Below are 23,207 nucleotides of genomic sequence, written 5' to 3'. Positions count from 1 at the left end.
TCTATGCCTCAAAGCTTAATCATATGAATCGTCAAATGTAAACTACACGTTTGAACATAGATATCATATACATAATACGTACAGCTCAGAGCCATAGAAATACCGTTTATACGACAGCTCAGAGCCATAGAAAGGTGTTTATACGACTCTGGTACAGCTCATTCCGTATGACGTAGAAAATCAGCGGGATTTCGTTACTGAATTAACTTCGTAGTAAAACAGGGTACCTAGATAGATAGTATAACATCTGTTTTACGTTGTAAAGGATAACACGTAAAACTAGATTCGACCGTCTATGACTGTTTATAATGTATGTTAATATTATTTTTGTGTAAATATATCAAAATGTCCAACTAATGTATGAAACGAATGTACCAGGTATTCGTAAAGAACTTGTATATACACACTGCGTGTTAATAGGAAAAAAGCATTGCAAGATTTTGAGGTTGAGTGGACCAATATAAGTAACAAACAATGAGTCAATCGAATGGACTTTTTGAAAAAGCTCTTACTAGGAAGGCGTCATGGCCAGACAAAGAGGAATTATTGGATGTAGTGTACTGGAGTCGTCAAATCATTGCTTTAATCATAGGAATTTTGTGGGGAATTTTCCCTTTTGTTGGAATTTTGGCCATCTTGCTTTACTTTGCAATTACAACGCTCACAATGAATTTCTATGTAACTGAGTTTCAGAAACAGGACATTGAAGAATATGGCGGTTTTTTTGAAGTCGCAAAAGAAGGTTTTATGACAGCATTTGCTAGTTTTTTAGTCTCTTGGATTATAGTCTATTCTTCAGTGCATGGGTCATGACCAAAATTTGTATATAGAACTCATATGCAATGGCTGCAGTTGTTAAACAAATTCTATTCAAGCCTTGCTTCATGCAACTACATTATGTAAATTTTGATGTGACATTTTAACCAAACTGGTGGTTCAAATAATACTACAAAAATTTGTTTGATATTTGAAAAGTGTAATTCATTCAAAAGAGTGTTTAAAGTTTTAGAAATCTACAATCAAAATAATTGTAATTTATTTAATATATCTATTGAAATTTGCAACAGATATGTATGTATTGAAATGGTATTCGTTGAGTTTCAAATAAGTTTAATTTGGTGTTCGTGGTTACTATTTCCAATAACGATTTTATATAAATTATACAATTATTCATATTACGTCTACTATACTACTTGAAGGTACAGTTTACATTTTGTGTAATTGTTCAATGGTGATATTCTATTAGTCGATACCTTGTACAATCACTTACCAAAGCAAAAATAAATGGTTTGAATGTAATGGTTTGACAGCAGAACTGTTACTGGATCGATGATTGTACTGATTTGAAAGGAGTTATTGCCAATGGGCTCTAAGAAAGAAAAAAAAGATGTGAGAGAAGTTGTTCATAAAGTGAAAAAGGCAAAACATGAAAAGAAATCTGAAGACTCAAATAAGAGATCATACTTTTCCAGTACAAGTAAAAAAAGAAAGAAAAGATACTCTTCTTCTAGTTGTTCAACTGATTCAGAGCGAAAAGTAAAGAAGAAAAAGAGAAAGAGGACAACTTCAGAAGATACATCCTCCTCAGAAGACAGAACACAGAAAACTTTAAAAAGAAAAAAGGCCAAACATAAAAAGAAAACTAAAAAAAAGAAGATGAAGAAAGAAAAAACTATTAAAACAACAGATGAAAACAGTCCCAAAAACATAAAATCCCTTAAGAAAAACAAAGAGGAAACAGGTTAGCCTGGTTCAAAGCAATCTCTGAGAAAATTGTGTGGTTTCATTATCATATTTTATTGCAGATCCTGATCCAAGAGCCCTGGCAATGCGTCCAATGACGCAGGAGGAATGGGAGAAACGACAGAGCGTAATGCGTCACGTATATGACGCAGAAACCGGACGCACGCGGCTCGTCAAAGGAGATGGTGAAATTATGGAAGAAATAGTCTCTCGAGAGCGCCACCTGGCGATTAACAAACAAGCGACTATTGGTGACGGAAATTCATTCCAAGCGAAGCTTGGGCTTAATAAGCGATGAAGTTGATAGTCAACTCAATAGTTTCTGGTCACATTTAAATTGTTCCATGCTCTTTTTCGGAATTACTTAAAATACATTCGGAGTATTTAATCGTTCTAATCTGGAGAACAACGACTGTTGCTTCATTGACTTATCGTGGACCGCGCTGTTTTACAAGAACAAACATTAAATGCTTCAACTTTTATAAGTGCTTTGCTTTAAATATAAACAGGTTCATACAAGTTAGATTAGTGGGCAATTTTCTATGTACTACAAAATGCGAGCTAGCGAATTCCGCTTAGGAGACTTTGTCTTGCTGACTTGACTCGATCGTTTTTTAGATCCTTGCCAATTTTTCCCCTTAGGAATGACTTCAGCAGGCCTTGACAATCTGTCCAAACGTTCCGCGAGTTCGGGGTAATGCTTCTCCAGGTTCAATAAAAGGGATTCGTATTTATGAGGTTCAGTATCTACGTTGGTGGACCCTGTATAGAGAATCCAAGAATAATTCCTTTATTTAAAAACTGTCATAAATAACAAAAAATTTCACGGCAAACTGATTTCCGTTGACTTACTTATAACCTTGATTAGAACATATTTCCGCCTTCCTTCCAGATACTGACTCGCGTACTCTGTCAAATTTTCTTTGTCGGAAATATTAGATACATTCCCAGCTTCGTCGACCAAGTCCAGGATTGCTAAAAGCATTTAAATATACAGCGGATTACGTGAGACTGTATAGCTTCAATGGAAGTGAAATTACCTTCGTCGCCGCATCTGCACTTTTCGCGTATACATTCTAGTAAAAGCAAACTTTTGCAATGTGGGTTAAAAAGTTCTTCTTTATTTTCTATATGAACAGAAAGAATTAAAATTAAGTTTAATTTGATTCACACAAATTCACAAACCTCCATATCTAACAGTGATGAAAAGTTGGGTTGACATGATTATGTGATTTTCGTACAAACATAAAAATACAAAATCCTTTCGGTGCAATATACGCTACAAATATTAGAAAATTAGAAACTTGAAGTAATACAACAGTAGATTTCGAATCTAGTCAAATACATAAGGTATTAGACTTCCCTGTTAAAATTTAGTCCCCAATCTTTAGTAAATTACCAAATTAAAAATTAATCAAGCGTAAAACGTGATTATGACGTAATCATGCATTTTTTGTGTCTGTAAATAGTAAATACGTCAAATTTCTGATATGTAATTTAATATTATACAATCCTTGCTTAAATGCTAGTGGATAATGTCGCACACGTATTTTGCTTACTGCTCTGACCACAATAGCGTCCTTGAACCTAAAACGTTTCAAAAGTGTAGCAACCAACTAGAAAACGACAGTAAACAGATTACTGTGCACGATTAGTTAAAAAGGCGCGCCGATAGGCATACGAATAACAGATTTCAACTGACATCAGTTATCCCTTGAGAAAGTTCCTTCTGATATTTCTGTCGGACGAAACGTATTAAAGTAATACGTGATACACGCGACCGCCTGGCTTGAATAAACCGTATCATAACACCACATAAAGGTCTGCCTCAATGGAAACGACTGACACTTTGACACCAAAGGCTTTCCTCAATTATAACCTAAGTACACAAACGTGCAAATATCCATTATTGGCGGCTATTACCAATATTATCCCCCTACTGTAATCACATCGGTAAAATGTTAATGAAATGAAGGTCTACTTTTAAACCACGACACTCTTAATTTAAGCTTAAAATATATTTCTTTCTTATTATCCATTTATAGTAGGGTGGGAGAAGATGGGACACCTTTACCACATAATTTCCAAACATCCTGATCGTGTTTTGAACGATTAACAACGGTATATGGGAGTCGTAAGGATACGGTTTTATAATTCTGTGAGTTTTTTTTTGTATACTACCAAATGGGGCGAGAAAATAGAATGAAAAGGTGTCCCATCTTCCCCTCCCTACTATATCATAGTATGCTACGTACTTAAAACAAGCAACAATTTTATAATTAAACTTAGTTAGTCGCATTTATGCTAGAGTGTCTGACTTGTACAAATTGTGAATGGTTAGATTACACCTCCCGCTTTGCTGAATGAATGTAGTAGCTTAAGTTACAACGTAATTGGCCCCCGATCAAATTCCAACACGATAAAAGAAAGATAGGCAACCGCAACGAAGTCTATACGATACAATATATAACCAGAATAGGCATGTGAGTCAAATATACATCTCTTTCGACACATTTTATGTATTTTCTGCATAAACGATGGCTTACATTAGCGTAAATAAAAATATTGACAAATCTATATGGTTTATAGTACAGTGGGGCAAGGCGGGACACTCAGGCACATATTTCCACCTGCTTTTAGACTCGAGGTGTATGATGGGATACCTTTTTATTTTATTTTCATCTCCAATTTGGTAGTAAACAAAGAAAATTTAGGAATTATAAAATCATATATCCCCACGACTCCCAGAGACCTTTAACTGTTTAATAGACGATCAGGATATTTGGATGTTATGTGACACAGGTGTCCCGTCTTCCCCCGCTCTACTATATGATATGATTATACTTTTTTTTCTTCCAGCGTGGCGGGGACAGTCGTGATGATAATACAGGTGTTTTGTTTGATACCTCATGCTCGCATGTATAAGCAAGTAAAGAAACTGTTAAGAAAACATTAGTATGTCGATTTAAATTATTTGTTTATTAGGTAATTTTCTAATCGTACAGCCGTAAACTAAACACCGGTTACAGAAAACAGGTTTCGTATATATGTGATTAACAAAGTTTATAAAATTAATACGTTGACCAAAATCAAAACGATTGTGGCACTGAACAGCAAAAACTGGAGCGTGGCATAACAGAATTAAAATCCGGTGTCGCGTGAAATAAGGTCACCTGAAACGAACAAGGCACACGTAGATCAGAGTTTCAATAACAAATCCGCCCCTTGAAGGATAATGGAAACAAATGGAAAGTTTTCGCAACAAAAGGCGGGAGCTCTTTATTCGCGCTTATGTGAATGTTGAAGTGTTTGTTTCGAGTCATGATTTCAGTGTTGCCAAAATAAAAATGTTGTAATCGTTTTTGGAAAAATAGTTGTATTTACCTAAATTTGGAAAACATACCTTGTTTCTGTTGATTAAGATGACTTTTTGCTTTTCATCTGGAAACACTGGTATGGTGTGTCCAAAAGAATTCGTTTCGATGGTTGTGTTCGTAGTTTTTGAGTGTAAGCGAAAGTACGTGGTAAGGTTAACGATGCAGTCAACTATAAACTACGATCAACTTAAAGTTGTTAATAGTACAGCGGAAGACAGGATCGAATCACGACATGAAAATTTCATGAAAACTTTCACCAGCGTTTTTGTGAAGCCCGAGCCTGTGAAGCCGGGAATGCCAACCAAACCAACGATAGCGTTTGAACTGGGCCATGCTGGTTTGAATCGACCCAAATCCAGATATGCGGCGGTAAGAGGCAAAATCACACGAAAAACGGAGGACCCACCTACTGTGTACGATGATCCAAGAGTACATGATGTTAGACTTCATATATCAAAGCATAAAAAAGGTTTGCAAACTGAAACAGCTCCGGACGATCTGGTATTGGCAAAAGATCGGAATATTGGGTGTCTGAGAATGCTGATGAAGAAGTTGCCTTTTGAGAGAACACGCAAGGAACACAAAAGGGTGTATCGTCTACTACGCGAGCTGTGGCCTTCTGAACTTGCTTGCTTGCTCGAAGATAGTGGTGACAGTCACCCAGTGCTCCGCGAACTCGCAACAGTGGCAGCTTTGGATAGTTACGGAGAAGCGGGACTGACAGTGTTCGGAAACACTGGCCTACATATGATTCTTCGTGGATCTGTAAGACCGCAAACTCTTCCATATATTCGTGCAGGGTTGTCTACCGAAGATGACGCTGAAGTATTTCCTTCCCCCACCCCTTTACTTCGGAGAAAACTGGGGAAACTGCAACATGGCGATTGGTTCGGGACCCTTGAAAAGGTCGAAGGTCGAGAGGTCAACACAAAGGTCATGACCTCCGTCACCTTAGAACCGTGCCAATTTTTAAAGATCGCAATAGCGGATTACAAGCGCATTTTGGAACGAATAAAGGAGCGAATTCAAGCCGAAAAGACAACCGTTGTTCAAGCGAGCGACTTATATAGAAATTGGCCCGGATTATCACTTCGAAAACTGGCCGCACTGGTTGAATGGCAAACCATACCTGGAAACACTGTTGTTATACCAGAAGGAGAAATCGCTCCCTTCATATTTTTCCTCAAAAAGGGTAAATGCGACGTCTTCAAGCAAGTGGAGGCAATCAAGACTCTTCCGAACGGTAGAAGAAAAAAGCTCTTCCGGAGCGTGAGGATGGGATCGTTAAGGGAGGGAGACTCGATCGGAGAGGACAGTTTGTTGGAAAAGAAACCTTTGTCTTGTTCCATCGTGTCTTGCGAAGATTTGGAAGTTGGTGTTATTACATTGGAAAGACTTGAGTTGTTGGACCCCACCACACGTTCCTTGCTTTCTCAAAGCTCTCGGCCAAAGTTTGATGACGTCACTGATGACATCATTCAAGAGAACTTCGTTCAGCAGGAAATGAAAGACGATTGGGCAGAGTTGAAACGTAACGTGTTACTACGAACCATAAACTACTGTGGTATTCGACCCGGTTACGGAAAATGGGCGAAATAAAAATATAAATTCTTGTTTTTTTTAGTTTGTATAAAAAAGTGACACTTTATATCGAATGCTAATATTTATTTTTCAGAAAAAATAAATACTGAGACCGCGTACAACGGTTTGAAAATGCTACAACGAAAGGGATAGCTGCGTGGAATGAACTACATATAAGTTTTAATCGGAAATTATTCCAAAACACTCTGCTCCAGCTATAATTGTTAATAAAGTCAATAATATGTAGATTTTATACAAAAAGATGAGACTTAAGGTTGGTAGCTGGCAGTGCTGACCGATAATATTATGTGCAGTGTTGTGTAGTTTGAGAGAAAACTATAAAGCAACACTGTTAATCCACCATGCTTTCAATTTATCGACTCGAACTTTGTTTGATCTGCGCAAGTCGTCGTTTTAAATCGGATATATTTGCTGAAGAACTAATGCTGCGTTCTTTCGGTTGCGATTGAAAGCCGCTGGAACGAACAGCCGGCTCATCGGCCTGTAATGACATAATAAAATAGAACTTGTATAAAACTCTACTGGCAAAGCAGGGCATGATCTAATATCATGCAACTATAAGTTATTTTTTAAGTTATACCGGTCAACTGTAGTGTTTATGAATTTATATTACGCAGTATACCAATTCTATAATTGTGCCACATGACCAGATATTATACAATAACCACACTAAGCATTAAATGTCATTATTCTAGAATTACAACGATACAAACAATAGTGCCGTGTCTAGTCTTTATAGTAGACCGCGAAACACTGTAACAACCTTTTTTTAATTGAAAATATATTTTATATAAAAAATAATATAAAATAGAACAAACAGAGGAAAATTATTTAGGGTGGAACAAAAAAGATAAAAATAATATCAAATAAACAAAAGATTGAAAATAATAATAAATAGAATAAAAGATAAAAATAATATAAAATAGAATAAAAATATTAATAAATAGAACAAAAAGAGTTAAAATAATATCGAAAGAACAAAAAGATTAAACCACCAACCTTGACTATGGATGATTCACCAGATGGTTCGGGATGATTGACATCTGTGGTGGTTTTTTCACCATTTTGCTTCTCGGATGTGCAGCGTGGTTTTAAACCACAGCGTTCACGAAGATACTGGAATTAAACGTTTGTATGAAATGTAAAAGAAATTACGACACACTTGTGTTGCGCAAGCCAATGACCTGATAACTTTAAGATATATATTTCTTTATCCTCACTTACCCCAAAAACGACAGTCGTTATAACACGGGTGTTAATACACCTCGTGCCAGCTTACGAGTTACCATGTATACTACTTTGTGGCCTGTGGGTGAATATTTCTGTGGAATTTTTTATGTATGGCTGATTATTTGGTCAATAAGTGACCACTGGTTTGAAGCAATTGCCGTTAAGTGTCTTGCCCAAGGACACATACGCCCACAATAGTAGCAGCGTCGAGCCTTAAACCCATTACCTCTGGGTTACCACTATGCCATGGCGCCGGTCAAATATTTTTGGGGAAAAACAAATCGAAAACAAAATATGGCCTGTAAATGCAAACAAAACATTTGCCTCTGCTTTAATTTTTAAGTCACAAATGTCATGCTATGTTAGTAATTGAAACAACATGAAATATTATAAAAGTAAGATTATATTTAAATATCATTAGTTAAAATATTAGTGATTTCTATTTGAACCAAGTATATTACTAATGATAAACAAACTTACATTTAATCTGTCCCATGATTCCTGTACAGTAGGTGGCTGGTAATTACTTTTCTGGGATTCTGTGAAAGCTGAAAATAAAATTTGCGTTACAAAATATATCAGTATTTAGATTTGCAAATAAATGGAACAATAGTCATTTTTCAAAACCTGGGGCAATATTATTAATATTTAACTTTATTAAAGTTGTTAAATTTTTAAATTTCAGTAAAAAACATTTGCAATGGAAGCGTTATAAACTTAATACACTGAAACAATAATAACCTTTATTTTATTTAATAATACTCAATTATTTATACTTTTTTTTTATAAAAACTCCTTTAAATATAACAGGGTGTATTACACATCAGTTTTACAACCAGCAAAAAAATTGTACAAATTACAATTAAACAAACTAAAAAACAACAAATAAAAATGCTGTACCATTTTTAACATACAAAAGAAATAAAAAAAATATATGAGCAATAGGCCAACTCTGGTCTAAATCGCATGGTAAGCGATAAACTAAACAAAAAATTAATAAAAAAATACAAAACAAGATAACTAATCGAATATTTTACAAAAAACTACAACATTTAAAATGTACAAACTTAAATAGCTCCTCATATGGGCTACATATGAAAACATAAGCATCATACATATGAAAACTTTACCCACCTCCACTTTTGGTTTGTTTTTCACTTTCTATTCGTTTGAGGTTTCGTCGAATATATTGTTGGAAAATATCAATGTCGAGCGAATTTATTCGTGATTCGAGATCATAATGTGGGTTGGTGACTTTGAAATCGTACAATTCCTGCAAACCCTGTTAGAATTGGAGGGAGGAAAGGTTAGCATTGGAAAATTACTACTTCAGTGGATTTCAATTCTAAAACAGTATTTCTAGCAATACATTAGGGTACTGAGATTTCGTTAGGGATGTGCTGAAGTTGTAAAAAGCTGAAGTTAAACTCGAGATGGGCACATTTGCTGAGGTTATGATTCGTGACTTTCCAGAGAGAAAATTCACAGCGAACAAATTACAGAGAAAACTATGCTGACTAGTCTCGCTATCTTTTAGTTGCTTCACTTTTTTCATGTTTATTATTTTTCGCTCTTGCTTGCAATAATAGAAATAAGACTCAACCTAATTTTCAGCCTAGTGCCAAGTGCCAAAAAAGAACAAATTCGTACACAAGCTTTTGAGTTGAGGCCTGTCACATTCGTAGTTTTTATCATCTTAGAAAAAAGATCTGTTTTAGAATTATAATAAAGAAGATAAAATCAACCTGTTTGGTTTGTTTTCGATCGCTGACTTTTTTAAAGATAATCGAGAGTTGCGCATCAGGGGAAAGTCCCTGCTCCCGGATGTTCTCCTTCTGCTCCGAAGATGAAGAGGAATTTGGTCGGTTGGGGATCTTCATGTTTCCTGCTCCGGATGCTTTTCGGATGATTTGAACAACCTCAGAGGATTCGGGATTAGGGATCATGTAAAGTTCATCCATTATCTGTAAAAAGAAGATTTTTTGAAAATCTTTTTTTTTTCGCTTTACATAGAATTGATCGTATTTTTCAATGTTTTTTTTTAATATATATACTTTTTTTAAAAAGTTTTTCTTTTTTTTTTAAATAACTTAAACACATTTGTACTGGGGATTTGAATATCAAGTAAAAGTGGGAAAATGAATATCACATATCTCACCAAATAGGAAAATTCGAAAAATATGAACTTATGATAGAATAGTGTTCAGATTTTAGAGTTTTTAAAAATAGGTGTATAGAAACAGTTATACAGGTTCCAAGTGAACCAAGACTCCAATAAGAAGGAAAAATTATTCTTTAAAAAACAACAAACAATTTCCCATTCACCTTCACACCCAGCTCTCTACACAGAATCACCAGCAATGTCTTAACCGACCGAATCGAAGTTTTATTTTCATTTTTTTCATAAATAGGATGATCCTTGGGATAAGTTGACCAATATTTGTCCAACTCTGCAACCACTGCTGCCACCTAGTGAGAGTAATAAAGCTGCGATTTTAAAATCATTTAATAAATAACTCGAAAACATTTAATTTTTATGTTTCTATGAAACAATGCAGTTTCTGGTTGATCAGTATTAAACAAATATTTTAAAAGAATACCGAATACATTTCAATATGTTTATAAGTAATAATAACATGCTTTTACTGCATCACAATCTATATTTTAGTGTTACAACTTATATTAAAAAATACAAGTACATTTTTTTCATTGGAATAAAAATAAATTTCTAAACCTTTAAAGGTTTATGTTGAAAAGCTTCTTTCTGTTTCTCTGGATTTAAAAACTTTGAGATAAGCCTTCCAAGTTTCCATAAGCACTGTGTGGAAATATATTTTGAACAATACTTTAATTGACGCAAATGAATGAATGTTACTATAACACGATAAGGCAAATTAATTATAACAAGGATGTTCTATTTCATACAACTTGTGTTTGCTTACGAGTTACATCATACATAGACGTCAAAGCTAGGGTGGCAGGCCTTCCCTAGAAATAGCACTGCATTAAAGAGTTAACAATACAAACAAATTTGTTTCATAGGAATGCATGTTTAACTGCTCGCTGCCTTCCCTATACTGACATGTAACTTTTTTTTTAATCAAAAAAAAATCCAAAATTTTTTTTTTATGTTTTTTTAAAATAATATTTTTTTTTGGTTTAAAGGGCGGGGGGGGTGCACGACCCCCGAAACACCCCCCTGGCTGCGCCACTGATAGCATGGTATAGATATCTTTTGCACATTATTTAACTTCATATTGAAATAAAGCTAGTATTAGCCAGTTTTTTTTTACACAGAATATTTATGGTAACAAACTTCCACGTACCTTCACCACAAGTTCAATATACTTCGGGGTTGCTGTCTCCATACTGTCAGTAAGCACATGCACCACAGCACTGTTGTGACAAATATTTTAATTGAGTGTAAGGGTTTTTTTTATTTAATATCATTAATTAAAACCAGTTTTTAATATTCTATGATCATACAGTATATGTATACGTTGGTTTATACAAAATCAAAGTGAAAACTTCTTTTGAGTCATTGCTGCATTTTAAAAACCCTATATAACCTTTTCCCCTTGGTAAACTTTAAATAGTTATAAAACCATACACAATCTTCCTGTAATATATAAATATTACATAAAAATAATTCATTTTTTAACTCCCACCAACTGTCTTTTGTGTAAAACAAAAAAGTAATAAAGAAAACTAATATATGGACTTTAAAATTTGTAAATATTTTCTATAATACTGCTTTTATACGTTATAACTGTTTAAACTAGAAAGGTGTTAAAACTTTTCATTTTTTATTATTTGTTATTAAACTACTTTTTATTATTATACATTTAATTAAAAATTAGAAACAACCTTTTAAACTTTATTCATAACGAAAATTAATAATTAAACTAAAAATTAATCACAGTTTAAATAGAAGAATGTACCTATATAACATTTCATAATTTAGTTAAAATACTCCGGACTGTACATTTTGAGACTAAATCGCGTTTTGCAGTTTTTTTTTTAATATTTATTTAGTTTTCAAAAAAACTTTTTGGTTTTTTTTTCCCGAACTCACCATATTATGGAGGTTGGATCGCTGTGGTCGATCATCCGTAACACGAGGATGTTGAGGACTTGTAGGAGACGATCCGCGGATGTTAAGTTTGGGAGCTGATCACTGAGGAGGAGCTGAAGGATGAAACGGAAGAGATCGAAGAGGATGTACGTGGATGCTTGCGAGGCAAGCGTGTCCTGCTCGAATATCTGGGAAAATATAAACAGATACTTTTAAATTAATAGTTCGTCTTGTAGCGGTTGCATCATGGTTTAATGTAAGCGGTAAACCAAGAGGGCGAATGACCAAAATTATTAAACCACTGAAACAACGCAATTAAATTAAAATTTATTTAATGTGTTCATATCTAACCAGGAAAAATATACTAAATTTTTAAGCCAGAGTTTCCAAAACAACATTGTGAAATTGGGTCAAAATGAATTTAAATAAATATTTTTTACTATAATTGTTCAGACACTTTTTAGCAGTAGATGTGTATTATCAAATGTCTATAATGTCCATGCGAATATTTAATGACACATTGAAAGTTAATTTTGCCAAAACTATCAGATTTTAAAAGTTTTTACCAATACTGCTTAAGACAGTTGAAAACAGGGGAAAATTGGAACGATATTTTTATTGCACAATGAAGAAAACTGCTCCAACTATTTGTTTTTATTTGCTTATTTTCTAATATAGTTTCAAGACAGCAAATGGTTAAAACATTAAAGCAATGCTTATTAAATCTCAGGGTCACTCCCAAAATATAAATGGCTGATAAACTTTAACCTGTTTTTGTTAAATTGAAATTCAAATGATTAAACTGTATGCTTACTACAAGTTGTGTGAAATATAGTTAGTAAATGGAACCGCTGAAGCTTCGTTATAAAATTATGGATTACCAGAAAAAAAACGCTGCTTCACTGCTTAAAAAACATTGCTTTAAATAGCACAAATAAAACGCTGAAAGGCTTTAATGTTTCCACATATGTATCGGCGTACAAACATTTACTTACCTCAGTAATTAGAGAGTTTCCACATATTTTTTTATATTTTTTTTTTCACATATTTTCCACATATTTTTTTTTCCACATATTTTTTTTCCACATATTTTTTTTCTCTCACATATTTTTTTCCACATATTTTTTTTCTCAGTAATTAGAGAGTTTTCACATATGAAAGGCTTTAATGTTTTCACATATGTATCGGTTTCCACATATGTACTAACATTTGCTTACCTCAGTAATTAGAGAGATGTGACTTTTACAAAGAGATAAAAAACTTTGTTCAGTTAAGTTTGAATGTTCTTCACCAACTAATTGTTCATTAGAAGTTATAATTGGGAGGTATCTGTGGGAAATACATTGCTTGTTTCAGTAAATTCACAAGACATCTTTACACACACTTTTTTTATCAGAAGTTTAACTTGATGATAATTAAACATAAATGGCCCGTTTGTTTAATAGGTGTAGCGAACAGACTTATTTTCTTTCAATTAAATGTAAGTATGTTTTTAACTGTAAGCGTGTTTTAACAACCGTTGTTTTGTCGCTATATCCTGTCTTTTTGCTTAAAATTTTATAAATCTTCGATACCAAAATTGAAGAGATAGAAATGGAGTTTATATATACCAAAACATTACATTTATATTGCGACACTTTATTTGGCAAAAATTGAATATTTTAAGCAGCGTTTTTAATTTATTTTTAATTAGTAGATCTAATTTAAAGTATTTTTTATGCGTATGCAGTTTTGTAACAAAACCGTAGCACAATATATGTAAATATAAAGAAAAAATTCTGGTCTAGAAAGTATTTTAAATCCGCACTAAGTGCTAGACGTGGCACGATTGTAAAACAGCCAGTGCATTTAAATACTTTTCATTTGTGATATTTTAACGATCATAACATTGTAAGTCTAAATTGATCCAACCCAGTGGTCTCTTACGATCTAAACTCTCAGCTTTAAATTTAAATTAGTACACAATTACCTATTTTATTAGGATGAAAAACTCACTTATTCATTCATTCCATCAAATATAAACCAGTAACTAGTTTACATAAACTACATAAAACTACACCATAAATATAATAACAGTATTCCACATTTGCCTAGCCCTAAACAAACTAGATTGAACTTAATCACGCCCCACCTGTCAATCATCATACGAAGTTGTGTGGTGGCAGACATGAGAACTTGGTCAATTTTTCCCGCCAATAACGGGAACTTATCCTTGTGTTTGAGCAACTGGTATAACTGAAATTAGAAAAAGTTTTATAAGTGGATCTATTATTTTAAATCACAAATTAAACATTGCAGGATAAAACTATCTTTATAAAAGTTTATCTAAATGTACTTACATGGTATTTTTTCACCCAAAACTGTTTTTTTTAGTAGGCTGTATTAATTTTAAAATTATAGGAAAGTTAATGTGAATATCATTTGAGTTTCACATTGATGCATATGATATGCTCATATGGAGATAACAATCCATAATACAATAGTTTCATTTTAGCACAAGTAACTGCTTTGTGCAATAACTATTTGCTAAATACACTCAGTTTTTAAAAACCAATTTAAAAATCTACTAAAAGCCACGAATGTAAATAAATAAATATGGCAACTTTATAATATGCCTAAAAATTGCCACATTATATTACGCCTAGTTTCCCACCTACCTCGTGCATTGCATTAATAGCAGTGTCAATATTAGGGCTTGCTACTTGAGAAATAACCGCGTCCACTGTCGAGCTGGCTTGCGAAGAACCCGCAATATTGCTTTAAAACAAATTAATCTCAGTTTTAGTAAACATGAACTGATAAAAATTTAGAAATCAGGATAACACATTTGTAAATAGAGATTTTTAGTGGTGTTTAATCTGTTAATGTAGACGTTATATAGAAATTAAATGGTGATTTATTCTTGTGCTAGTTTCCGGTGTATTTATGGACTGCTGGAACATTAGTACCACAGTTGGAGCACTCTCTCAACCAAATAAAACCACGTTAAATATTCAATACCTCCACCATTGTATGTGTATCATTAGGCAAGTGATGATCATTGCTTCAAACCAGTGGCCACAAAAACAGTTGTCCAAAATGCTAACCATTCAGGCAACAAAAAAATGCAATACAAAATAAATACATTCGCTTACAAAGTTTCAAAGTAGTCAGTAAGCCTTAAGTGTTTGAAACAGAACACCCATGTTATACGTTTCGAGGTTCCCAACGAATGACAGTCGTAATAACACAAGTGGTTTGTTTCATACACCCCGCGTAAGCTTACAAGTTACCATGTATGTTACTTTGTGGGTGATTATTTTCTGGGGAACTTTTTTGTGGCTGATAATTTGGACAACCTATAAGTGACCACTGGATTGAAGTAATTGCTGTTAAGTGTCTGCCCAAGGACACATACGCCCACAATGGTAGCAGTGAGAAGCCTTAAACCCATTACCTCTGGGTTAGAGGCAGGTGTGCTAACCAACGTGGCGCCGAACAAATAAGTTATATTCATTCATACAAACCTGAGGCCAGGAATTCTGCTTTTTAAATTCACAAACTCCGGCAAAGGTTCCAACACAACATTGAAATCAACTGGTTTGATCTGTGAGAGGAGACGGGCAACTGACGGTATCTTCATGGGATCCGTCTGCATCGTGTTTCCGGAGGAGTGAAGATCGTGCATCGACTCTTGAATCGAATGGGAGCTGAGGATGTTGGGTAAGTTGATGAGAATGGGGTAATTGGGGTAATCTTAAATCGAGGACCTATACCATGCCACGCCGCGGGACCACACTAACATAGAATGAGAGGAGAATGTTTTTGTGGAGCAGATGATTAACATTAAACAAATAGTTTAGGAGCAGGTTAAGATAAAATAACCTTATATACTTTTATGCTGCTGTCAGGCATCATGAGTCCAATAAAGCTGCTCTGATAAAGAGATTTTACCAGCGTAATACTATTAGGCTCACAACTATTTTTAAATATTGGATTCCGTTTAACAAAACTAAAAAATAAGAAACGAAAAAAGATCCTATTACATTAACAAAATGAAATTCAAAAACCTGGATTTGGAAAAAACAGAAACATAACTCTTTGGTTAAAAAAAGTAAATATATAGAAATTTCACAGGCAAGTGTAAATATCAAGGTTGGTAGATAGAGTCGTAGATGATGTTTTAGTATCATGGGTAAAATGTGTTACAACCCTATAACAGCTGCATACCAGGGGTAGGTGTACAGGTTAAGGTTGCAACACCTTTACACGTACACCTGATGCATCAATAACTTACGGTGGTGCTGCTTGTTGTTGTTGTTGTTGTTGTCGTTCGTTGTTTGTTGACGCAGACCTTCCTTCTTTTGTTGTTTTCCTAGCGGGGGCCTCCGGTGGTGGGGCAGCGGGGGTTTCCCCATATTTTCCAGATCTTTTCACCCTTTCTTCCAACATACTCATGTCTTTCTCGTTTAACTGAAATAAATTACAAGTCATGATGACGTAGGCAACTTCTATTGATCAACAAAATTTAGATCATCAGCAATTTTCAGGGTTCTGATACTTCTGCTACCAGGCATAATGTAAATAACCTTTTAGCAGCTAATCTAGTTCATAACGAAGTGTATTTACGACAATTCCTCTTAAGTCTTGCCAGTTAACAGACAAAAACATCGGAAATACACTTCATTTTTATAACAGACAAGCTGCTCAAAGAATTTTCAGGGTTATTGATAATTTTATAAAAAATAGAAAATTTTAATTTTAGTGTGCATTTTTACAGTGAGTCCATGTTTGGAACACAAACTTTAAATAAAAAGAGGTTTTATATTAAAAATTTATTGTATATAACGTTTATTTAAAAAAAGCACAATAGTTTAAAGTGGAAAGTAAATATGTTGCATTCATTATTAACTAGCCTTTAAAAAAATCATGAAAGTTTATAAGTCATATCTAGTTCAATATTAAGTATAAACCAAATATACCCACCCTGCCCACATGTTTAAATACAACATCCCCACAAACATTGTATGCGGCGACAATCGCATTCAACGCAGATGACCGAACTGACTTGTCCCGGTCACCAATATTAGTAGCAACTTCTTTCAATGCTTTGGGAAGTGATGGTTGACAAACATTCACTCCATGAGTTTCAATGAACAAAGCTATCTCATCCAAACATTCTATTGATATATTATATGATTGATTAGTATATAGTATACAGCAAACTACTGAGGAATAAATTATGAATGGGAAATGGAAAGACTTGTGGTCGAGAATTAGTTAGTATGTGAACATTGTTTGATTTAACTATTTTAAACAAAACCAAAACCAGTTTATTGTTTAGTTCTGCTGAGTGCTGACTTAGGCCTACTGTTGCAGTTAAAGGGTTGTATTTGGTATCAGCATGGGTAGGAAAGTTAGCATAGTGGTTAGAGCATTTGACTTGTACCCAGAGGATAACAGGTTCGGAGCTAAATGCTATAATTGTGGGTATGTGTGTTCTTAGGCTAGATAATAAATAGTTTTTTCTTTCATTCCAAGGTCAATAATGGGTTGTTGAAATTAACAATAATATAAAATAAGAACTACCTAAGAGGTTAAACATTTGGTAACTCGAAAGCGGGCATAAGGTTAATACACAGATAGACAATGCATAGAAACAAATATAAGAATAAACTAATGAAGACCAAAGTCTTGTAATAAATGTTTTCTGCTTCACATAATATTATTTATTACCACAGTTAGCAAAAAATCCGCACCTGAACGTTGTCGTGAATTCTTCGATTTAGTTCCATCCATGATATGCGTGAAGAGTTTACTTGCAGGGTAGATAAGTGACAACTGTTTGATGATGCCGTGCACTGCTTTGCGTATGTTGTCTTTACTCTCACCAATCTGAAACAAATATTGTTTTCATGATACACGGACAGTTGTTAATATAAATCGTGAAAATTGTAACAGGTTTCTGAGAAGTTGCGGAATACATCGATGAGCTTTTTACAAAGACGAAAACATAAACTGTTAAAGCTTAAAATTTTTTTATCAAGTTATAAAACAGTTTATAAAACATTATAAAACAAGATTTGGTGCAACGAAACACGTTACACAAAAAAACTAGTCCAGCAAGTTGTATAATATTTAAGATATATATCCTTTATCCTCACTTACCCCAAAAACGACAGTCGTTATAACACGGGTGTTAAAACACCTCGTGCCAGCTTACGAGTTACCATGTATATTACTTTCTGGGTGAACATTTTTGTTGAATTTTTTATGTATGGCTGTCTGGCTGATAATTTGGACAACCCAATAGTGACCACTGGGTTGGAGCAATTGCTGTTAAGTGTCTTGCTCAAGGACACATACGCCCACAATGGTAGCAGCGATGCGCTTTGAACCCATTACCCCTGGGTTGCAGGCAGACACGCTTATTAACTGTGCAACAACGCTGGACATAATTTTATATGTATAATAAAAACAAGCAAAAAGTGAATTGACTGTACGTCTCTACATGAAAAAAAAACTTTAAAACTTATATAAAAAATCACTTAACTCACCTTTATAATAAGATGTGGTAAAAATGCCGACACCTCATACTCTGGCATTCGATAATTTCCCTCAATCAGTTTATCAAACAATGACTTGATATATTCCAATGTTTTGATGTGAACTGTTGTGTTTTTGTCATAAAATCTGAGCGTGAGCCATCGTAGTAGGAGGTCAAGACATTGCATGGTGTTTTCAAAGTTCTTGTCCAATGCCTAAGTGAGTATTAATATTCAATGACAAATTTTGGAGTTCTTAAAGTGGCTGTACACAGTATCAGGAATTCGTCCGTTTTGTCTGTTTTGTCCGGATTTCGCTGCCGCATGCGGAATTGGACACGGGTTTGCATACGACTTCGCGTGCGAATTCGCACGCCGGATACTGTGTACAGCCACCAATAAAGAACGTTTTATTGAATTCATAACAAATTTAGACTGACACATGTGGTTCGCATGAAAACTGATGGTCATCAAACATTGGAATTTTTATTTATTATTATTCTTTATGGGTGAGGTCCTTGTCAAGGACCTGGGATTTAGGCCTGATTTGGCCCATTACCCCAACACCCCATCAAACATTGGAAACTTTTTTTATTGAAATGACTCATACATACACATTATACAATATAGTAGACTAGCAGTATATTGAATAGAATTTCGCTTCTGCATAGACCTAGTTGCAGAGTAAAAGTTATTTAGGATTTAAATTGAATTGCTTCTACATATGTCACTTCAGGGACCTCTAATCTGATGTTACACAAATGGTATAGAGTGCAGTAAGTCAGATGGCCTGTTATTTCAGTTTTAATTTGACTATTATGCAAAAACACCCGTTGTTGTTGCTTAATAACAGCAAAAATATTTGATAAAAATAAAAACAAACCAATATTTTCAAAATTCTATAAGAACAAGGTCTTACAGCAAGTTACGTCGGGGCACTTAAGGGCACCATGGTTTTTAAAATATAATATCCTCTCTTGGTTGTGTTTTACATAACTTTTAAAATACCAATTAATCTAGTTAAAACCAGTTTAAACTGACCTGGTTCAGCATCACAATGGCTTTTAAATGATGTTGAAAGTCCAGATGAAACATCTCAGTAATAAGGGCAGGGCTGACACAAGTAGATAGTTGTGTTTGTAGCTGAACGATAAGTTCTTCACGTGGAGCGGTAAAGTTCCATTTAATGGTCTACAAATACAAAACATTGTTTATTTTATAGTTTAAATAATTTAATTTTTTTTTGTGGAAATGTTGTTGTAACTTTTTTAATTTTTATTTTGTTGTTACTTTTAAAGTTTAATGGTCTATAAACTACAAATACATTGTTTATTTTAAAGTTTATTAATTTTACCTTTAGTGGAACCTTGTTGTAACTTTTTGAATATTATGATAAAGAATATGTCACTTGAAAACTTTTTTATATATATATATATATATTTGTAAATAACTAGTATGGTACTCTTAGCAGTAATTTGACTTTCAAATATTCCAAACCTTTAACTTAATTTCATCTTTCATTCGTTGCTCCTTCCCGTTGGGAAGCGAGATGAATAAAGGAGTCGTGTCTTCTTCAGGTTGCGCTTTTTTTGACACAGGTGCAGGTTTGGATTTTTTCTGGTGAAACATCAAACAAAACTATTATATTCTATTCTATTATATTCTAAAACTATTATATACAACAACCATTACGTGGCTACAAGCATAATAATGTTAAATATTTTTTGGTTCTTTTTGTGCTTCGGTCTTTTTGTGTAAAAACTTTAATTTTTTTTACATTACTTTGTCTGTTCGGCAAAAGATCAGTCTAACAATATATTGAATTTGTATTCGTTGCAAATATTCTTTAATTAATATTTCACAAATTGCGCAATTTTTTGCTAATTATACTGTCTGTAAAAAAATTTAGTTTTTTTAAACCAGCACACACGATTCAGTCAAAACCAAAACTTCTCCAAAAATCTTTGGTTCGACCAAATAAATTCGCCAAACCACACCTTTGGTGCATCACTACAATAAACCAATATGTAAACCTAAGAGTAAATAATATCTGGTGTTGTGTTATGTTTTGTGAAAATTGAAAACACTTTTCATGGATAAAAAGCTGAAAAAGAAATGGTATAATAAAACTACTATAACCAAACATAAAGAAATTATATTTTATGAATTGTTTACTTTTCAGATAAGTTTTAAGAAATAAAAATACAAACAAAAATAAATAAAAACAAAAACAATTTTTTTAAAATGTAAAATAAACCAGGAAAACTTTTCAACTTTTACCACTAATCCCTTCTTTTCCTTTGCTGCAGGAGCTTTTGTCGCGGGTTCTTCAGACTTTACTTCCATTTTCACCTCCGAGGCACTAGGTGGCGATACAGAGGGAGCAGGTTTTGAAACTTTGGTTGGAGCAGGAATTTGTTCTCGTGCTTTCTCAAGCAATGTTATTATTGTTGGTTTCGATGTCGCCTGTGGTGTATGAATATATTTCACCAACGTTGCAAAAATATGACACTAAATTAATTTAAGGCCAGTAACTTCTCACGCGCAAACATTTAATAGCCTAACCTCTAGCGGCGATAGGGCAGGGCTACAAAACTATTTTCAGCAAATTTCCAGTTACAAAAGTTGCTTAGATTCGTTGAAATAAGTTACAGCCCGAGAAAACCTAGAAACCACGCTTTTGAAACGCTGCATCACCTTGTTGGTTTGTATTAAACATGTGTAAACATTAGTTTATCAACAAAAGATGGCGCAAAATGCTGCCACCCCGATTGATAAGCGACCTTTTAACAGAAAAAAAACAGTTAGAAGGCTGGTTTGAGCTTCGACTTACACACTCATTAATTAATCAAATAAGCACAAATAGCAAAACTAAAGATGAACATTCATTTGCCTAAGTACTAAAATTAGGTCAGACTATGGTCTACCAGTTGAGTAGCCCTGCCACAGTTTGTTTAGTATTTTTTCGTGAAGTTTTGCAAATTAGGCCATACTTCATTTTGCTAATATAAGAAAAAACAATTCCTAATGTAAAGCAATAGGTAAAACAAAAAATAGATTTCAATTCAGACTATTACAAATAGATTGATTGATTTTTTTCCAAAAAATTTGATCTTTTTAATATTTTTCATGAACTCACCGTGAGTTTTCCGGTTCCTTTGATCATTTTATCATATGATATATGTCTCATGATAGCAGGGAGGAATCCTTGAGCCTTGGCTCTCACCTCTCCACTCCGATCCTCACAACATGAGTAGATGACGGGGACGCACATCTCCAACCCTTCCTTGGCACTAGAGGGCAGTTTAGCGACGGAGAGCAACTTTTCAGCAAGCCACGTCAACAACTGAAAAAATTGGGATTTTTTTAATTTGGGCAAAAAATCTATTTCTTTATAATAAGTTCATGGTTATATTAAAAATTCAGCTATAAATTGAATTTAAAAAACTAAACTGCACAGCGGTCAAATATTTAAAAAAAAGTTTTTTAAAGGGGTTGTAACTTGCAGTAAAAGGAATATTGAACCTCCAAAAAATTGATTAAATTAGAATCATTTAATTAACAGAATTTAAAAAAAAAAGGTTTAAAAAAATTTTTAAAGTTAAAAAAATTGTATTTTTTTCATGTGTTTTGGTATAGTGTCAAAAATTAGTAAAATATCAGTTTGGTATATAAAAATAACGGTCAATGAAAACAATTGATATCGGTCAGTCTAATTTTAAAAAACAAGTTGAGATATAAAAAGTTGCTACATTACCTCAATTCTTAGGAAGGTATGTTTAGCAACAGATAAAGCTGAACTGATCATGTCACCTTCCAACCACATCGATAACTTGGTGTTCTCAAGCCACGTGTTCATGCATTTCAACGCTGCTTGTCTTACTTGGGGCTGTAGGGTTTTTGGAATTAGTACAAGTTAAAGTTATGAAAAAAACTGAACATTTGGCTAACCCAAAAAAATATTTTTGAATGTTCAGCTACCAAAAAAATGTATTTTTTTGGCTACTAAAAATATATTTTTGAATGTTTGGCTACCAAAAACACAATGCTTTCTTAAATATTCACTCTATATGAAACGGTAAAATACAAAAACAAAAAGGTGATGCTATGATAAGGTTATACATTTAAGTTTGAATAAGAGGACAAAGACAAGCCAACTCCATCTAATCAAGGATATAGCGTTGAAAAAATGAATAATTGTCTACAATTTACCAACCTTGCTATCAGCTAGTGTATTGATTATGTTTGCACTGAGTATTTGCAGATGTTTAGCAGAGTGTGGTCCCAATGCTGTTGCAAGTTGGGTCAGTATATTCAGCGTAGTAGTCAACTGTATATTGAAAACAAATTGGGTAATTTTTGCATGTAACAGGTGTAAATAAAAAAATAATATATATGTATATATAGCATAGCGTGGAAGAAGAAGGGACACCTTTAGCACATGATATTCAAGTATCCTGAACAAGTTTTAAACTATTAACAACAGTCAACAGAGTTTGTGACGATATGGTTTTACTTTAAATGTTATTTGTTTACTACCAAATGGGACGAGAAAATAGATTAAAAAGGTATCCCATCTTCCCCCACCCTACTGTATATATTAAATAGATTTTATGAAACATTGCAGAAGTTTAAACCAAGTTTGTTTGAGGAAAT

At 33.7% G+C, this 23,207-nt stretch overlaps 5 protein-coding genes across 6 annotated transcripts in view; 3 read left to right on the top strand and 2 right to left on the bottom strand.

The window, feature by feature from the left end:
• Positions 1-474: 474 nt before the first annotated feature.
• On the top strand, positions 475-1,299 carry LOC149728207 (GEL complex subunit OPTI-like). Its single transcript, XM_089888445.1, has one exon. It carries the CDS (start codon positions 475-477, stop codon positions 811-813), a length of 339 nt encoding a protein of 112 aa, XP_089744571.1. The 3' UTR covers positions 814-1,299.
• A 15-nt stretch (positions 1,300-1,314) lies between these two features.
• On the bottom strand, positions 1,315-3,069 carry LOC149728205 (uncharacterized protein C22orf15-like). Its single transcript, XM_089888444.1, has 4 exons — positions 2,929-3,069; positions 2,784-2,870; positions 2,596-2,718; positions 1,315-2,505 (listed from the first exon to the last, which is right to left on the bottom strand). Exons 1-4 carry the CDS (start codon positions 2,963-2,965, stop codon positions 2,291-2,293), a joined length of 462 nt encoding a protein of 153 aa, XP_089744570.1. The 5' UTR covers positions 2,966-3,069; the 3' UTR covers positions 1,315-2,290.
• Positions 1,363-2,266, top strand: LOC149728206 (uncharacterized). The gene is made up of 2 exons (XM_089888439.1): positions 1,363-1,741; positions 1,806-2,266. The coding sequence occupies exons 1-2, from the start codon at positions 1,363-1,365 to the stop codon at positions 2,039-2,041; spliced, it is 615 nt and encodes a 204-aa protein (XP_089744565.1). The 3' UTR covers positions 2,042-2,266.
• Positions 2,929-23,207, bottom strand: part of LOC149728203 (cytoskeleton-associated protein 5-like) — a 41,495-nt gene continuing 21,216 nt past the window's right edge. For both annotated transcript variants that reach the window (XM_089888426.1, XM_089888425.1), the window contains 23 exons: positions 22,768-22,881; positions 22,309-22,440; positions 21,691-21,897; positions 20,832-21,017; positions 20,049-20,168; positions 19,593-19,742; positions 18,564-18,767; positions 17,766-17,901; positions 16,993-17,186; positions 16,304-16,479; positions 15,534-15,716; positions 14,685-14,784; positions 14,159-14,262; positions 13,245-13,356; positions 12,028-12,215; positions 11,279-11,348; positions 10,687-10,770; positions 10,278-10,421; positions 9,698-9,916; positions 9,087-9,234; positions 8,433-8,500; positions 7,722-7,838; positions 2,929-7,203 (listed from right to left, as the gene is read on the bottom strand). In XM_089888426.1, coding sequence (XP_089744552.1) covers positions 7,075-7,203; positions 7,722-7,838; positions 8,433-8,500; positions 9,087-9,234; positions 9,698-9,916; positions 10,278-10,421; positions 10,687-10,770; positions 11,279-11,348; positions 12,028-12,215; positions 13,245-13,356; positions 14,159-14,262; positions 14,685-14,784; positions 15,534-15,716; positions 16,304-16,479; positions 16,993-17,186; positions 17,766-17,901; positions 18,564-18,767; positions 19,593-19,742; positions 20,049-20,168; positions 20,832-21,017; positions 21,691-21,897; positions 22,309-22,440; positions 22,768-22,881 — 3,285 coding nt within the window. In that variant the 3' untranslated portion in view covers positions 2,929-7,074. The remainder of the gene's footprint in view (positions 7,204-7,721; positions 7,839-8,432; positions 8,501-9,086; positions 9,235-9,697; positions 9,917-10,277; positions 10,422-10,686; positions 10,771-11,278; positions 11,349-12,027; positions 12,216-13,244; positions 13,357-14,158; positions 14,263-14,684; positions 14,785-15,533; positions 15,717-16,303; positions 16,480-16,992; positions 17,187-17,765; positions 17,902-18,563; positions 18,768-19,592; positions 19,743-20,048; positions 20,169-20,831; positions 21,018-21,690; positions 21,898-22,308; positions 22,441-22,767; positions 22,882-23,207) is intronic.
• LOC149728204 (cyclic nucleotide-binding domain-containing protein 1-like) lies at positions 5,166-6,736 on the top strand. Its single transcript, XM_089888429.1, has one exon. It carries the CDS (start codon positions 5,166-5,168, stop codon positions 6,717-6,719), a length of 1,554 nt encoding a protein of 517 aa, XP_089744555.1. The 3' UTR covers positions 6,720-6,736.

Source organism: Ciona robusta, chromosome 11 (assembly GCF_009617815.1).
Source record: "Ciona robusta chromosome 11, ASM961781v2".
Taxonomy (NCBI): Eukaryota; Metazoa; Chordata; class Ascidiacea; order Phlebobranchia; family Cionidae; genus Ciona; species Ciona robusta.
Note: the sequence above shows the minus strand (reverse complement) of the source record. Positions and strands in the feature narration are given on the sequence as shown.

Coding starts and splice junctions, on each gene's coding strand:
- LOC149728205 (XM_089888444.1), bottom strand. CDS start 2,965: ATGTCAACCCAACTTTTCATCACTGTTAGATATGGAG. Junction 2,871..2,928: donor CATCACTGTTAGATATGGAG/GTTTGTGAATTT, acceptor CTGTTCATATAG/AAAATAAAGAAGAACTTTTT. Junction 2,719..2,783: donor GTGCAGATGCGGCGACGAAG/GTAATTTCACTT, acceptor AAATGCTTTTAG/CAATCCTGGACTTGGTCGAC.
- LOC149728207 (XM_089888445.1), top strand. CDS start 475: ATGAGTCAATCGAATGGACTTTTTGAAAAAGCTCTTACTAGGAAGGCG.
- LOC149728204 (XM_089888429.1), top strand. CDS start 5,166: ATGACTTTTTGCTTTTCATCTGGAAACACTGGTATGGTGTGTCCAAAA.
- LOC149728206 (XM_089888439.1), top strand. CDS start 1,363: ATGGGCTCTAAGAAAGAAAAAAAAGATGTGAGAGAAGTTGTTCATAAA. Junction 1,742..1,805: donor GAAAAACAAAGAGGAAACAG/GTTAGCCTGGTT, acceptor ATTTTATTGCAG/ATCCTGATCCAAGAGCCCTG.